Consider the following 15391-nt stretch of genomic DNA (forward strand, 5'->3'; position numbering starts at 1 on the left):
AAATATGACTATTAAAAAACAACAACTGCATGGCAAAAACACCTTACATTAAAGTCAAAAGACAATGACAAAGTGGCAGAAAAATCTGCAACATGCATCCCTGACAGAGGGTTACTAACCCTAATATATTGAGAACTCTAAAGAGGGGCCAAAAACCCCATTGAAAAAGAAATGAACAGACAATTCACAAGAAAGGTAAAAAAAAAAAAAAATAGCTCTTAAACACAGACTTAGGTGTTCAAACTCATTCATAAATAGAGAAACGCGAATTAAACAACACAGAAATACTATTCCTTACCAATCAGATTTGTAAAAGGTAACAAGTATGACAGAACATTCTGTCGGTGAGGCTCTGGGGAAACCGGCACTCACGCACACTGCTCACACAACACAAACAGGCACAACCCTTCCGCAGAGAAACAAAGCAATGCCTAACAGAATTACCCAATGCTCTCAACGCTGACCAGCAATGCCACTTTACCTAACAGAGCTACCAGACGCTCTCAACCTGGACCAGCAGTGCCACCTTACCTAAGAGAGCTACTGGACACTCTCAATGCTGAGCAGCGTAAATTTTTAGGAATTTACCCTGAAGGAACACCTCCAACAAAACTAAGACACACAGGCCTGAGGTTATTCATTGCAAGTTTATAATTACAAAATACTGGAAACAATTTAAAAGCCCACATGTAGACAAGTAATGGCTTAAACAATTGTACATTCACAGGATATGATTGTGAAAAAGAAGGAGAATCTCTATGCACTGACGTGGAGAGATTTCCAAGACGTTAAGTGAAAAAAGCAGAATCCAAAAGAATATCCACAACGATGCTATCCTTCTATGTATGTGCTCATTTGTGGGGTGGCAGGGGTGGGGGGAAGGATAAACCCAAACCTGATGTGATCGTTACCTAAGGCGTGTGTGGAAGCCTGGTAGAAATAATGAGCGAATGGGAACTGACATGGTTTGGATGCTTGTCCCCTCCAAGGTTCATGCTGACTTGTAATCCCCAATGTTGGAGGTGGGCCTGGTGGGAGGTGACGGGACCATGGGGGCAGATCCCTCATGGCTGGTTTAGCACCATCCCTTTGGTGATAACTGAGTTCTCGCTCAGTTCAGGCAAAATCTGGGTGTTTAAAAGTCTGGTACCTCCCCACTCTCTTGCCATGTGATGTGCCGGCTCCCCTTCACCTTCTGCCATGAGTGGAAGCTTCCTGAAGCCTCCCCAGAAGCAGGTGCTGGCGCTATGCTTCCGGTACAGCCTGCAGAACCAAGAGCCAGTTGAACCTCTTTTCTTTATAAATTACACAGTCTCAGGTATTTTTTTATAGCAATGCAAGAACAAACTAACACATCCTTAGAACCACAGTAATGTTTCACACACCCAATAAGTTCTAATCAATCAGGATGTGGGGGAAATCTAAAAAGGAATACAAATATGAATAAATGAGTCCAACTGTATTAAAAATAGACACCAAGGAAAGAATTAACCTAAGTAACTGAAGAAAACATTATAACTATATTCTGTAGGGCCAAAGATAATGATGCACTATCATAAATACTATATTTAAAAAATTCACAAAGACACGGGTTAGCAATTCCAAAGCTGCTCAGTATGTATATACTAGGACTAAGCAAGTAAGTCAATATATTGTGGATAATGAGAGCCAGGCTTCTCACTGTTGGAGAATGGAGCTGAAACAGAGGTTTAACATGACCATCTCTGTAAACAAGAAATAAATAAATAAACAGAAACAAGGAGAGGGAAAGGCTGGAATGAACACTGAGATACTGGGTGGAACCTGGAGGTGGCATTCCTCATGTTTCCAGTACATACACCGATAGGCAGATACAGAAGCAGGCGTGTGTGTCTGTGCACGTGTCCATACACTGCCCAGCTCTGTCTGAAGAGTGCAGTAACCACTGTGAGCACAGCAGCTGTGAGCACCCCGAGTGCCCAGGTCTTGGTGTCTCAATACCATTAGAACAGGCCATCAGGAAAGACTTGCTTGGAGAAAGAACTGATACCAAGGCTAGAGCACAGAAGTGCATGACAGGACATCCTGCGCTGCCAAGAAGACAGAAAGTGCTCAGAAAAGGCTGGACACATGCTGAAAACACACACAAGCCAACTAGACGGAGCTCCCAACAGCCAACTCTGCGACAATTTGAACGACCAACTAAATGATGATATTATTACAATCCACAGAGTAAAATAAATATCTATGCTTCCATACTGATATAAAGAACTGAATAAATAAATGGGAGAGAAAGGACAGTTCTTCCTTCCAGCAGAGTTCCAATTAATAAATACAAATGGAACAAAGGAAAAAGAAAATCATCATGTGTCAAAGTCCTCAGGAGTAATCACCAAAAGCAAGAACCATCAAGGCATGCTAACATGAGTGAGTGGAAGTATGTGAAGAAACAAGACCATCTCAAAACACGCCTCCACAAGACACTGAGAAGTCACAAAGGAAACAGGGGCTGCACAGTGGAGACATCTGGCAGGTGCCACCTCTGGCCCCACAGGGCCAGCAGCTCAGGTCTCCTCTACAGGAGGACACCTGCAGCTGCTGCCCTCGGGTCCTCACACGTCTGTGCCAAGCCCATGCTTCCCCCTGGGGCTGCTCCCAGCCAATGACTAAGCACAGAGCAGGCACTAGGGCAGGCCCATTCCTGGGGGACACAGGACTCCTCCAACAGGCAATCTGGTTCAAGGATTTCCCATGAGCTAAAACTTTTTCAGGCCTGTGCGAGCCTCCTCCTCCCCAGTTCTCCTAACTTTTCGGTGTCAGATCAGCACTGCAGTTCTTGCCTATTCTCACACCCTTGCCTTTATCCTTCAGAGGCCCTCACTCCCCACAAATCTTTTGAACATCTAATCCTAGCTTGGCGTCTGCTTCTTGGAGGACCCAGACTGACAGACCACATTAATCAAATGATGAAAATGAACACCACCAGTAATAAGATGAAGGAAAACGGAGGAACCATCTGTGATTAGAGGAAACTAAGAAGACAGGAAAATGAAATCTAACGTGGGATTCTGGACTGGATCCCAGAGAAGGAACCTGTGGGATGATGGGTAGAATCTGAATGAAGCCTGCAGGTCAGTCAGCAGAGCTACACCAAGGTTCATTTCCAGATTCTGAGGCTCATGCTGTGGTCAGCAGTGCTACCAAGATTCATTTCCAGGCTCTGGTGCTCATACTGAGGTTTCGGAAGATACTAAGGTTAGGGAAAGCTGGGAAGGACTTAGGGGTTCTCATGAACTATTTGTGAAACTTTGCTATAAATCTAAAATCATTTCAAAATAAAGGGTGAAAACAAAGCAGGGCACAGGCTGGACGGGAGCACCATGGGAGCTGGCGAGATGCACGTGGTCTGCGGGTGAATGACAGCACAGGGCCAGTGTTCGTAGGTTAGTTTTAACAGCTGTACTCCAGTGATCTGAAACAGTGGCATCAGGGGAAACTGGGCAATCTTGTTATGACAACTCTCTCCTATTTCTGCAAAATTTCTGTAAACCTAAGATTATTTCAAGTCTAAAAAAGTAAACAAAAGCAAAAAAAAAAAAAAACCCAAACCACTCAGAAATCATTACTTTTAACCATTTATATTATAGATAACATCGGTAAGTCGAAAGTAGCTACCAGTTCTGCCAGCAGTACCCTGGTAGAAACAGCAGAAAAACCTCTCTGAGCACCCCGAGAATTCTGTGCTTAGTCATCATTTTTTGTTTCGAGGCTTGTATCAGTGCAGAGGGAAAATTTGCCCAGAGCCCAGTGAAGGAGAGAAAGTCCCATTGGCAGGATGGCGCACTGACCTTGCCTGTGGCTTGTAGCTGTTGAGGATCTGATAGGCTCTGAGCAGATCGAGCTTGCCGTGGCCTTGCTCAAACATGTTGACCCCGGGGAGTCTCCGGGCTGACGCAATCAGGGCCTGCTTCATACTGGCAGGATTCACCAGCTCACGCTTCTGGACTGTGCTGGAGGAAAAATCAAGCATTTGTTCATTTTCTCTCAGTAAACGGATGAAAATCAGACCACTGAAACCTAACCTACAAACGTGCACACGAGAGGCCTGCAGTCTTGTTTCATATCTAACGGGTGCTTGTCTGGTGCAGCCTGTGTGAAAGCATGAGAGTGCACTCATTTCTGTACCTGCTCCAGCACTGACCGCTCCACAACCTTCTACGGGACCCATGGGCTAGGGCCATTTATGCTAAATGCACCAGTAGCACGTATGTTTCTGATAATTCAACTGAACAACCATATAGGCTGCAGAAGGCATAAATGTGTAGGACGTCCTGACTCCTCAGGGGAGGGGAAACCTGCTGGCCACAGGAAGAAGATGCCATGGGACACCGCCTGGTTGGGAGGAAGAGGAGCACACTCAGATCCTGGGGAGGGGCCACAACACAGGACTGGCAGGAGGCACAGGTCTGAGTGAGGACCGCTGCCTCCAAAGCCAATCCTCACCTTTTTGTTTCCAAATTGGGAGGCTTGTCTGGGACGAGCCACCCTGATGGACGATGCCTTTCAGAACGACGCAGACCTAAGGCCACCTTCAGTTTCACCATAAGAATGCATCTGAACAAGCTTTAACACACAGTGTGACCTGGCTAGGAACTCAGCCTGGTGATACTAACATTAAAACATCTATTTTTATGTATCTATGTATTATAAATACAAGTCAATTTTAATTCCTAAAATTGAGGGGGGAATATCAGTATGCAAAAAGGGAAAACTTACTCTCCTAAGTTCCTAAATATTTGTATGTGATAGTGGTTGGTCTTGGAGTCTAGGCAGGTTTTCTAAATGGGAAATCTGACATAAGAAGACGAGATGAAGCAGAATTAGTTTTTAATGACAGAATAAAAGAACTGCTCAAAGCTACAGGTCAACAATCTTCCTCCTCTTCCTGCCTATAAAGTGAATTCAAGGGTTGCGTTCCACTGCCTTTCACAGCATCATCAGGCTGGAGCTCAGGAGGCCCGCCGCTGCTGCTCGGCTTCTATTAGGAGCGACTGTCACATACAGAGGTGTTTCTGAATGATCACAATGGCATTTTTATCTGCTGCAGTGGGATGATGAGATTGAAAGGCTTCCTTGTTGCTGAAAATATCTGTACTTAAAGAAGCTGCCGGGAACAGGAACGACCCCTCGGCTGCCCGCTTACTCAACAGCAGAGAGCTAATGGGCTCAACGGTGAAGGCAGAGCCCTCACTTCCCGCTAACAATCATGGCGTGTAGGAGAAATGAACCAGTATTTTCTGTTTCTAGAATCAACAAAATTAGAAACAGGAGCCCTAACTGAGTCCTCTCCACCTGGCAAATACCAGGGTGCAAGCAGGCCAGGTAGCCCACTATCCACCTTCCCTCCACTCTGTTCCTCACTTGATGTAACACTGGAGAGAGGAAAACAACTGGAAGAGAAGACAGTGTTTCCAGCAAGCACACAGTTATTCTCCAGAGGCCAGTCTGGCCAACGTCAACATTCTCAAGAATTTGGCTCCAAACTGTAAGGGAAGAACAGAGAAAAGGGGAAAGAGATAGATATCTACCCCCTTTTTTGGTAGAGATGGGGTCTCACTATGTTGCCCCAACTGGTCTCAAACTACTAGCCTCAAACAATCCTCTTGCCTTGGCCTCCCAAAGTGCTGGTATTACAGGTGTGAGCTACCACAACCAGCCCAATATCTAGCTTTATTAAGGATTACTAACAAAATAATATCTGGCATTAGAAGCTAAAATCAATATTCAATTTACTTAAAGAGAATTTAAAATATAAAGACATTTAATACTATTAGCCTATATTAATTAATTTTTAAATTAGCATAGAATAACTTCCAAATATGCAGAGTTTTGAGTGTTATCACAACACTCAACTAAAACTTCATCTAAATAGAAGAAGTACAATTTATTTTGGGGGAAGATACAGTGACAAGATAAATGCCAGCCCCAAAGACTTCTTTTTATAACTGAGAGTAAGGAAACACGGGCCTCCGAAGAAAGTGACAGCATGTGAACATCAACTCTGGTCTACTCGCTTGGAGAACTTTATTTATTGATTGGCTGATTGAGACAGAGTCTTGCTCTGTCAAACAGGCTGGAGTGCAGTGGCGCGATCTCAGTTCACTGCAGCCTCCTCTTCCCGGGTTCAAGCAATTTTCCTGCCTCAATCTCCTAGTAGCTGGGATTACAGCCGCCCACCACCACGCCTGGCTAATTTTTGTAATTTTTAGTAGAGACGGGGTTGCACGACATTGATCAGTTTGGTCTTGAACTCCTGACCTCAGGTGACCTGCTCCCTCAGCCTCCCAAAGTGCTGGGATTACAGGTGTGAGCCACTGCACCCAGCCTCTTTGAGAACTTTCTTCCAGTTTCATTATCTGCAAGATTAAGTTCCAGTCACTAAGCTCCACTCCAACTGCAGGAGATTCAGTGAGACAAAGCGGAGTGGTGACTGTCAGTCCCTGGCGGGTTTGACATCCTTAGCTACAGAGAACATTAAAAGGTGAGTCCCTGTCACAAAAACAACAAATGGGTAACACTGAGAAGATGGATGTGTGAATTCGTTTCACTAGAGTAACCTTTTTACTATCTATATGTATCCCATAACATCATGTTGAATATCTTACATATATGCAATTTTTTTTTTTAAGTGAATCCCCAAGGAAATGGAGGATATATGGCAGGGACATATCTTACTTTTTGTTCCCTGCCTGATACATACGCTTGCTTGGATATAAAAAGCACACTTCTAGCACATAAATGGGATATTAGAAAACAGAACACAAACAGAGAAACAGGTATTTTGCCTATGTTTACTTGAGCTTATAAAGTGTGTTCACATTCAAGTCATCTAACTATCAAAGAAGCGACTCCTACTCTTTGCAGAGATGAAGGAGGAGAGACAGAGCAAGGCTGTGAAGGGCCTAAGCTCTCAAACCCAAGTCAGGGCAGAAGTAAGACACAACTCCTGCTCTGCTGGCACCGAGTGCTCCTGTCCTGACGTGGGAGCTACTGTTCTCTGGGGGGCAGCACTCACCTCACTAATAAGGTGACAGCGCCTGCAACCACTGGAGAAGCAACACTGGTTCCTGAGAGGGCCCGGCACCCCCCTTTCACGCCGGAACCCCGCACGCCAGCACCATAGGTGACAATGTCAGGTTTCACGCGACCGTAGCCTCCTGGTAGCTCCTATGAATAAAAGCAGCTTGGTTTCTATGTCTCATACTTTGCTGTACAGCCACATGCAGTTATGAGTGAATCAAATCAGAACAGAGATATGGGTTACACAGCATAACCTTAGGAAGGCACTGGTTTTAGTCTGAAATTCACTCCAGGCCGGGCGCAGGGCTCACACCTGTAATCCCAACACTTTGGGAGGCCGAGGCAGGTGGACTGCTTGAGCCCAGGAGTTCCAGACCAGCCTGGGCTACACAGCAAGACCCCCATCTCCACAAAAAAACCCAAAAATTAGCTAGATCTAGTGACACAAGCCTGTAGTCCTGGCTACTCAGGAGGATCACCTGAGCCCAGGAGGTCAAGGATGCAGTGAGCCGTGATTGAGCCACTGCACTCCAGCCTGGGCAATAGAGTGAGATCCTGTTCCTCTCAGCCCCCGCCTCCAACAAAAGAGAAAAAAAAAACAAAGAAATTCACTACAATACAGAAAATAAGCTTAAATGATAACGTAGAAAGTAACATTTTAAAAATATATTTTATAACAACCAGAACAACGGCAAAGGCATAAAGCAATTAAAAGATAAGTATTTCAATTTTGCTGACATGCCAGACTAGAAAGCGCACACTAGCTTATCACCAAGACCAGAAACCGGAAAATGCTTTATCTCTAGATAAGTTAAACTTAGAAATATGTTAGAAAAATTAGAAAATTAAAATGTAAAAAAACCCAAACATGTTTCTTTACAAGGAAAAAAGTAAAGGTATGAGTGGATGTTTCAAATGGTTGTAAAAGAGGAAATAAGAAACCACTGAGAAGGAACAAGATAACCACCCGACTAACTTGGGATAAGGTTTTAATAAGTACTCGCTTAAGCTTCTTAAGAATTGGGGCAAAACAAGAAATATTCCGTCAGAAAACATGAGACCAATTTGAAGGGAAGGCCAAGGACCGTGGACACACACACTGGGACACCGAGTGAAGGCACCCTCCACTGCAGCTGTGATGATGGAGGGACACTTCTCAAATGCCATTAAAAAGCTGGTTGGTGATGAAGGCCATGGACGTGACATCTCGTCATGGTTCGGTGAGAGCGTTTACACGGGGAGCTGGGGACAAAGTGGCGGATGCAGTTTCCTAGTATCTGGCAGCACAAGGAACATGCTGAGGGAGCATGGATGGGAGGACATGCAGCCTGCCCTGGACAGACTATCACATGAGAGAGTGGTCCCCAGCCAATGCGTCAGCTCCAGGAAGAGGCATGTGAGTGTGGGAGGCGGGGACCCCTGGTGAGGCTGAGTGGCGGGGACGCTAGGTGCTGACACTGTCACAGTACAAAGGCTCAGTTTGAAGGCACAGTACAAAGGCTATCCCGTAAAGTGCTGCAGTGTGGACGAGGCCCACAGTGTTCCCAGGCAGTTGGGAATCTTTGCAGGGACTTATCTGAGGCCTCCGAGTGTGACACGTGAAGTTAAAGCAAGGAGAGATGCTCTGACCCTGAAGAAAGCGAAGGGCGGGTGCTCCCCTCAGCCACCGTGAGGGCAAAGGTACACAATTGCTGTTCTGCATGAGCATCTAATTTTTCATCAAACTTTGACAGGTAAAGGTGGGTGAATTTGCTGCATAATTAAACCCCGAACAGCTGAATTATTAACTGTAGCAGTTATTTTGAATTTGTCCAGCTAAATGCAATTGTTTCTGGGTTAGCAGAGTTGATATTAAGCTGTTCTCAATGGCTTCTCCAACTTCTTAAGGCCCCCCGCAAAAAAAAAAAAAAAAAAAAAAATCACCTCACCTACCACTGAGGAGGACTGCTTACCACTACTAGATAGGGTAAACAGTTACCACTACTAGATAGGGTAAACGGTTACCACTACTAGATAGGGTAAATGGGCAGGAACCCAATTCACCTAAAGATGAGTTCAGGCCGGGTGCGGTGGCTCAAGCCTGTAATCCCAGCACTTTGGGAGGCCGAGATGGGCGGATCACGAGGTCAGGAGATTGAGACCATCCTGGCTAACCCAGTGAAACCTTGTCTCTACTAAAAAAATACAAAAAAACTAGCCGGGCGAGGTGGCGGGCGCCTGTGGTCCCAGCTACTTGGGAGGCTGAGGCAGGAGAATGGTGTAAACCTGGGAGGCGGAGCTTGCAGTGAGCTGAGATCCGGCCACTGCACTCCAGCCTGGGCGACAGAGTGAGACTCTGTCTCAAAAAAAAAAAAAAAAAAAGATGAGTTCCTCAGAAATCAGTTAATAACTGAAACTGGGAGACACACTTAGAATGATCACAGCAGCTGTGCACTTGCCAGAGTGAAGGGGCAGATGCTGAAGGGGCCAGATCTCTCGTCCTCATGGCTGGGCAGGCACTCACAGCCCCAGCTATTCACCCGGGAATGTGAGGGTGTCTGTGCACTTACAAATACACCCCACGGCTCATGAACAACCGGTGCCACTAACCACAGTAGTCTGTCCAGCTAAATACAGTTATTTAGCAAAGAAAAGTGTACCCAGGTAGTCATTCCCCTTGAAGAAAAGCGGGCGATGTTATCTTCAAAGTCAATGCCGCCTACTCCAATCACATCCATTTGATCAGCAGGGTTATTCAGAGTGCTATATTGAGACAAAAAAAAAGACAAAAGAAAAGAAGAAAAACAAGAGAAATAATTTAAAATGGATGATTCAAACCAGGGCAAATACTCCCAGAACAATCTAAGACTGTATGAGCTTCTTCTGCGGGAAGATGTGTGCAGCTCCTCACGGCTGTCCTGTGAAACGCATGACCCTGCCACATTCATATTGTGCTCCAATTACACCCTCTCACCTGGAACGCCCCTCCTTTCTTCTCCTCCCTGTCAACTTGGCACACTGGGGCTAAAAAGTGAGACTCAAGGCTCACTTTTTCCCTCCAGCAATCCAAGCCTTAAGGATCTGTACTTGCCTTGAACTTCACAACACTTAACATGATCACAGTTCATCATCTAATGACACATTCTCACATCACTTTCAAACTGTTCCCAGTACATTCATCTTAACTCCCCAACTAAATCACACACTTCTCTGGGAAGAAACCGTAACCACACATTTGCATCTGCCAAGGTCAGGAAGTGGTAAGTTTTCAATTGACCTTCTGTGGTGGTGTTCTACCCTCCTCCTAGGGAACTGTGGAAGGACTATCATTACTCTGTAATCTTGAGCTCCTTAGATCTCTCCAATACCTTAAGTGCACTAGATCTGCAAAGAAATTATAGTGAAATAAATAATGGCAAAAATGTGTAAACCACAAAGTCAAGATAAAGGTGAACTATTTGAAAATATGAGACACTCAGTTATAAAACTGCATTGCTAAGCTTTATCTATTATGGCTATACTACCAAAAAAATGAACTCTTTGACAACTCAAGAACTACAACTGATTCCAAGTGGCTTACAAGATAATAGCAGCATGAAGTTCTCCTTCTAGAGTGTTTTTAACTGACAATTCCCAACACACCGAGACAAAGTGGTACTGCCTTCTCAGCCCACTGGCCACCAATATCCTACCAGCATTCAGAAGAACCAATAATGATTTTCTGATGACTGATGCTAGATGTTTACACATTCCCAGGAACACAAGGAGCAGAGGTTGGTACAGAAGTCACTGATAGAAACTCCCACCGAAGGTGACCAAAAAAATACCACCTTTCCACCCTCCTCTACCTGTCAATCCCTATAATGCTTAGTGTACTTTAAACTCTTTTTTTTTTTTTTTTTTTTTGAGACAGAGTCTCGCTCTGCCGCCCAGGCTGGAGTGCAGTGGCGTGATCTTGGCTCACTGCAAGCTCCGCCTCCCGGGTTCACGCCATTCTCCTGCCTCAGCCTCCGGAGTAGCTGGGACTACAGGCGCCCGCCACCTCGCCCGGCTAGTTTTTTTGTATTTTTTAGTAGAGACGGGGTTTCACTGTGTCAGCCAGGATGGTCTCGATCTCCTGACCTCGTGATCCGCCCGTCTCGGCCTCCCAAAGTGCTGGGATTACAGGCTTGAGCCACCGCGCCCGGCAAAATAAGAGAAGGCATTAAGAAATCATTGCTGGTACTGAAAAAGAGGGAGCTAAGGCTGCAGGCTCGCTAGCACCACAGAGCGCAGGACCCAGAGAAAGAGACCACAGCAAAGCGGACCGGAGGATGTGTGCCTCGCTCCCAGAGGAGCTGACGTATGCACGTTACTGTCCTCAGACCAGCCCTGGGAGGAGTCCCACCAGATGCCCGAGCAGAAAAAACCACACCCACCACAAGCTGGGCTGCTGTGATCATATGCCATGTCCCATCACTGCAACAGCCAGCAGGTGCCCAGGTCTGTGTGAGGCAGCACGAGCGTACAAACAAGGTGGAGACGGGGCCTTCCTTGCAAGGCTCTGCTCCTCCAACCCACTATAAACTCACAACTCTGATAAGAAGCTATCGAGTGCAACCACCCACAAAAGCCACAGGGTTTCAGAACGGCAGCCAGCATGTGAGAAAGCAGTCAGAATAGTATGTGAAAGAGCTGACAATCCAGACAGGCGTGGCCAGGAAGATGGGCAGAGGGACGGGGTGCAGAAGACCTGAAAGAAACAGAAGGCGGACGCTTATTCCAGGAAGGTGTGTGTGGGGAAGTGGAAGATCAAGGTGAACCGAGATTCTGGCTGGAGTTGGCCAACTACGGCCCATGGGCCAAACCAGCCCACACCTGTTTTTGCAAATACAGCGTTCCTGGAACACAGTCATGTTCATTTACATATAGATCACCCACAGCTGCTTTCACACCATAAAGCCTAAACTATTCATTATCTGACCCTTTATAGAAAAAGTTTGCAATTCAGTCCAGAATACTGAAGACCTTGAAAACCAAAAGAAAAATGTGGATTTCATCTATTAGGCAATAATAATCTGCTGCAGATTCTTGATTAGAAAACTGCTAGAATATGTTTGAACGGTAGAAATACACACAAAACAGAAAGAGAGCAGCTGTCATTCACAGAGCATCGTTGGCATTCATAGTGCTCTCCTCCCCGCACTGTCTGATTTCAGCCTCACAGGCACCATGCGGGCTGCTCTCTGCTCCCATGACAGGTGAGGGAGCTGGGGCTCAGAGAAGTGACGGTGCCTCAGCTGTAAGCGGCAGGTCGGACTTGTCTGCTTCCACACCTACTTTCATCCCTGTCCATGCTGGAAGAGCTGGGGTGGGAAAAGACTCAGATAGGAAAACAGGCTAGGAAACACTGACACCCAGTGACTCTGAACTGGTGAGTGCCAGCCATGAGTGGGGACATCAAAAATGGGACGAACATTTAAAAAGGAGACAAGAACACCTGACGAGATGACTTAATAACTGGAGTTTGTCACGGCAGAGCTACAGCAAGGGTATGTTCGTGCCACTTGCATCTATGGCTCCTGATACGTATCACTGATGCCACAGCAAAATCCAGAACGCTGGACCTCTAATGAGGGTTAGGATCATTTACTCAACTACCAGGCTAGAATCCTATGAATGCCAATATCCACGTTTTCTGAGATATACAAACATGAACTTCACATAGCTTCACCTCCTATTACACCCTGGATTTGCATAAAGCATCCTACAGAAACTGAGCACAAGAAATGACTTATAAATATTATCTAGAGAATAAAACGAAGCTGCTGGTGGAAAGAAAACTGAGACCTCGAACCAGACTGGAGTGTACTGGCTGGGATTCAGTGGCAAATGTTTCACATCTCGTGCTGCTTAAGTTCAGCACGAAGGCCCCCCTGTGACACCGTCCTCCCTGCCTCCCTCCTACATGATCCCTCTCATCAACTCCCAAAGCACTGTCCATGTTGCCATCAGGCCCGCCAGCACTTCGTCCGCGAACGAGTGTCACTGTGCTTGCACCTGCTCTTTCAGAGATAGGCAGAAACCTCTTCCGTTTGCCTCTTTACCCCAGTGCTTCGCACACAGATCTCATCAACACTGCAGAATCCCTTTCTAATAGATTCACTTTTCTGATTGATTTTTTGGGGAAAAAAATAGTAGAATAAAAACTTTAGGCTTCTAAATTACTATTTGTAACAAAATTTTAAAGACATATAAATAGAAGGAAGACTGGCCTTGAGGTGACAACTGCTGAGGTGGGTGGTGAGTACCTGGGTGTTCATCATACATCCTACAGTATTTTTTTACATGAGGAAAACATCCTTAAGACAAAGTTTTAGACAGATATAAACAGGTAACCATAGGTGGATACACAAACAGATAACACTTTTTCAGTTATTTAAGGGGGAAAAAATCCCCAAGGTCATCCCTGCTGGGGCTACTTACCCATAAAGAGGTCCGTCATTGCCAATAGCAGAAACCATGATTACGTTGTTAGCTGTTAATTCCCACACCTACAAAATGAGCATTTATTTAATGAAAGTATACCACTCTTAATGTATAATTGTCCAAAAAAAAAAAAAAAAAAAAAAAACAACCATACACAACATCAAAAAACAGTTCTAAAAAAGCAGCACTGAACCATTATAAAGGTGGATGTGCTGGCAACTTGCAGGCTTAGAGAATACCACCCGGGACGGAGAAGCACGCAGCGCACAGAGCAGATGCTGACTTTCTAGTCACTTTCAGGAAAACACAAATTGCATGTTTAGGTAAGAAAGAATCGGCAGGGCATGGTAGCGCACGCCTGTAATCCCAGCACTTTGAAAGGCTGAGGTGGGTGGATCACCTGAGGTCAGGAGTTGGAGACCAGCCTGGCCAACATGGTGAAACCCCGTCTCTACTAAAAATACAAAAATTAGCCGGGCATGGTGGCAGGCGCCTGTAGTCCCAGCTACTTGGGAGGCTGAGACAGGAGAACCGCTTGAGCCTGGGAGGCGGGTTGCAGTGAGCCAAGACCACGCCACTGCACTCCAGCCTGGTCAACAAGAATCAAACTCCATCTCAAAGAAAAAAAAAATACAAAAAAAAGAACCAGCAAGGCACCATGTGCTCCTTATAAACACCTACTCTAAGGCCTCTAACCCACTCAATTTATGACATGCACATCACTGAAGCGCACGTCATTAGCCATATGTTCTCACAAAGCTGTCACCACCTGGATGAAAAGCTACCAACACACTAGATATGATGCAAAGTTGGGCTGCGAAAGAGCAGGAGCTGTCACCCAAACCCTGTGTGCAGTGACTCCACAAACCTTGTCAACAAAGGGATGATCCATGAAGTCCGGGCCGCCGATGCTGAGGTTTAACACGTCAATCTTCTTTAAGATGGCATAGTTGAAGGCGTCCAAAAACCAAGATGTGTAAGATACCTAGTTAAATATTAAAACAGTCTGCTTAGTGTTTCAATTAAGTCTTAAAGAGCTAGGACAGTTTTTATTTCTAAGGCTCTTAAAATCATAAAGTATTTCCCTCAATTTTTTTTTTAACTTAAAACCAGAAATAAATCCTGAGTATGCATAATGCTCTGGAGAGTAAAATACAACACCTAGAAGTTCTAAGTCCTTGGAGCTGAACCTAAGGAAGAGACAGCTGTGTTCCGCAGGTGGCCTGTCTCTCCAGGTTAAATGCACAGCTCTCCACACAAAGAATGCCTTCCTAGAAAACACCCACGCTTCCAACTGCCCCTCTCCTCTCCTGTAAAAGGACTCATCCCAAGGCACTTCTATGAAGTTAAGCATTTTGGAATAGTTCAACTTATCTATCTAACCTTCTTCATTCCTAAACAGACTGAAGGACAAACGGCAGCGGTAACAGTTATTTCATAGTATTAGTCCCCTGATGTTCAAATGCTCCTATGTTCCTTACAAAAGGTACATTACTTTGTGGATCACCTTCAGCTGTTGCTTTTTTAAAAATATAAAATTAAGGTTACAGTACGAACAGAAGCAATGCAATGATTAAGATTATGTTTTTAAAAGACTTTTAAAAGACCACGTATCTATATTTTGTTACATACACCAAAGAAATTCTAGAAGGAGGTATAAGAAAGGAACATCAGGCCGGGCGCGGTGGCTCAAGCCTGTAATCCCAGCACTTTGGGAGGCCGAGACGGGCGGATCACGAGGTCAGGAGTTCGAGACCATCCTGGCTAACACGGTGAAACCCCGTCTCTACTAAAAAATACAAAAAACTAGCCGGGCGAGGTGGCGGGCGCCTGTAGTCCCGGCTACTCGGGAGGCTGAGGCAGGAGAATGGCGTAAAAACCCGGG

The 15391-nt window shown here is 45.4% G+C and overlaps 1 protein-coding gene across 3 annotated transcripts in view; it reads right to left on the reverse strand.

The window, feature by feature from the left end:
* Nucleotides 1-15391, reverse strand: part of MBTPS1 (membrane bound transcription factor peptidase, site 1) — a 65465-nt gene that overhangs the window by 25130 nt on the left and 24944 nt on the right. For all 3 annotated transcript variants that reach the window (XM_015126704.3, XM_077986975.1, XM_077986976.1), the window contains exons 7-11: nt 14375-14491; nt 13504-13571; nt 9699-9801; nt 7055-7206; nt 3828-3989 (exon numbers count right to left, since the gene is read on the reverse strand). In XM_015126704.3, the coding sequence (XP_014982190.1) occupies nt 3828-3989; nt 7055-7206; nt 9699-9801; nt 13504-13571; nt 14375-14491 (602 nt within the window). The remainder of the gene's footprint in view (nt 1-3827; nt 3990-7054; nt 7207-9698; nt 9802-13503; nt 13572-14374; nt 14492-15391) is intronic.

The sequence above is a fragment of the Macaca mulatta genome, chromosome 20, assembly GCF_049350105.2.
Source record: "Macaca mulatta isolate MMU2019108-1 chromosome 20, T2T-MMU8v2.0, whole genome shotgun sequence".
Taxonomy (NCBI): Eukaryota; Metazoa; Chordata; class Mammalia; order Primates; family Cercopithecidae; genus Macaca; species Macaca mulatta.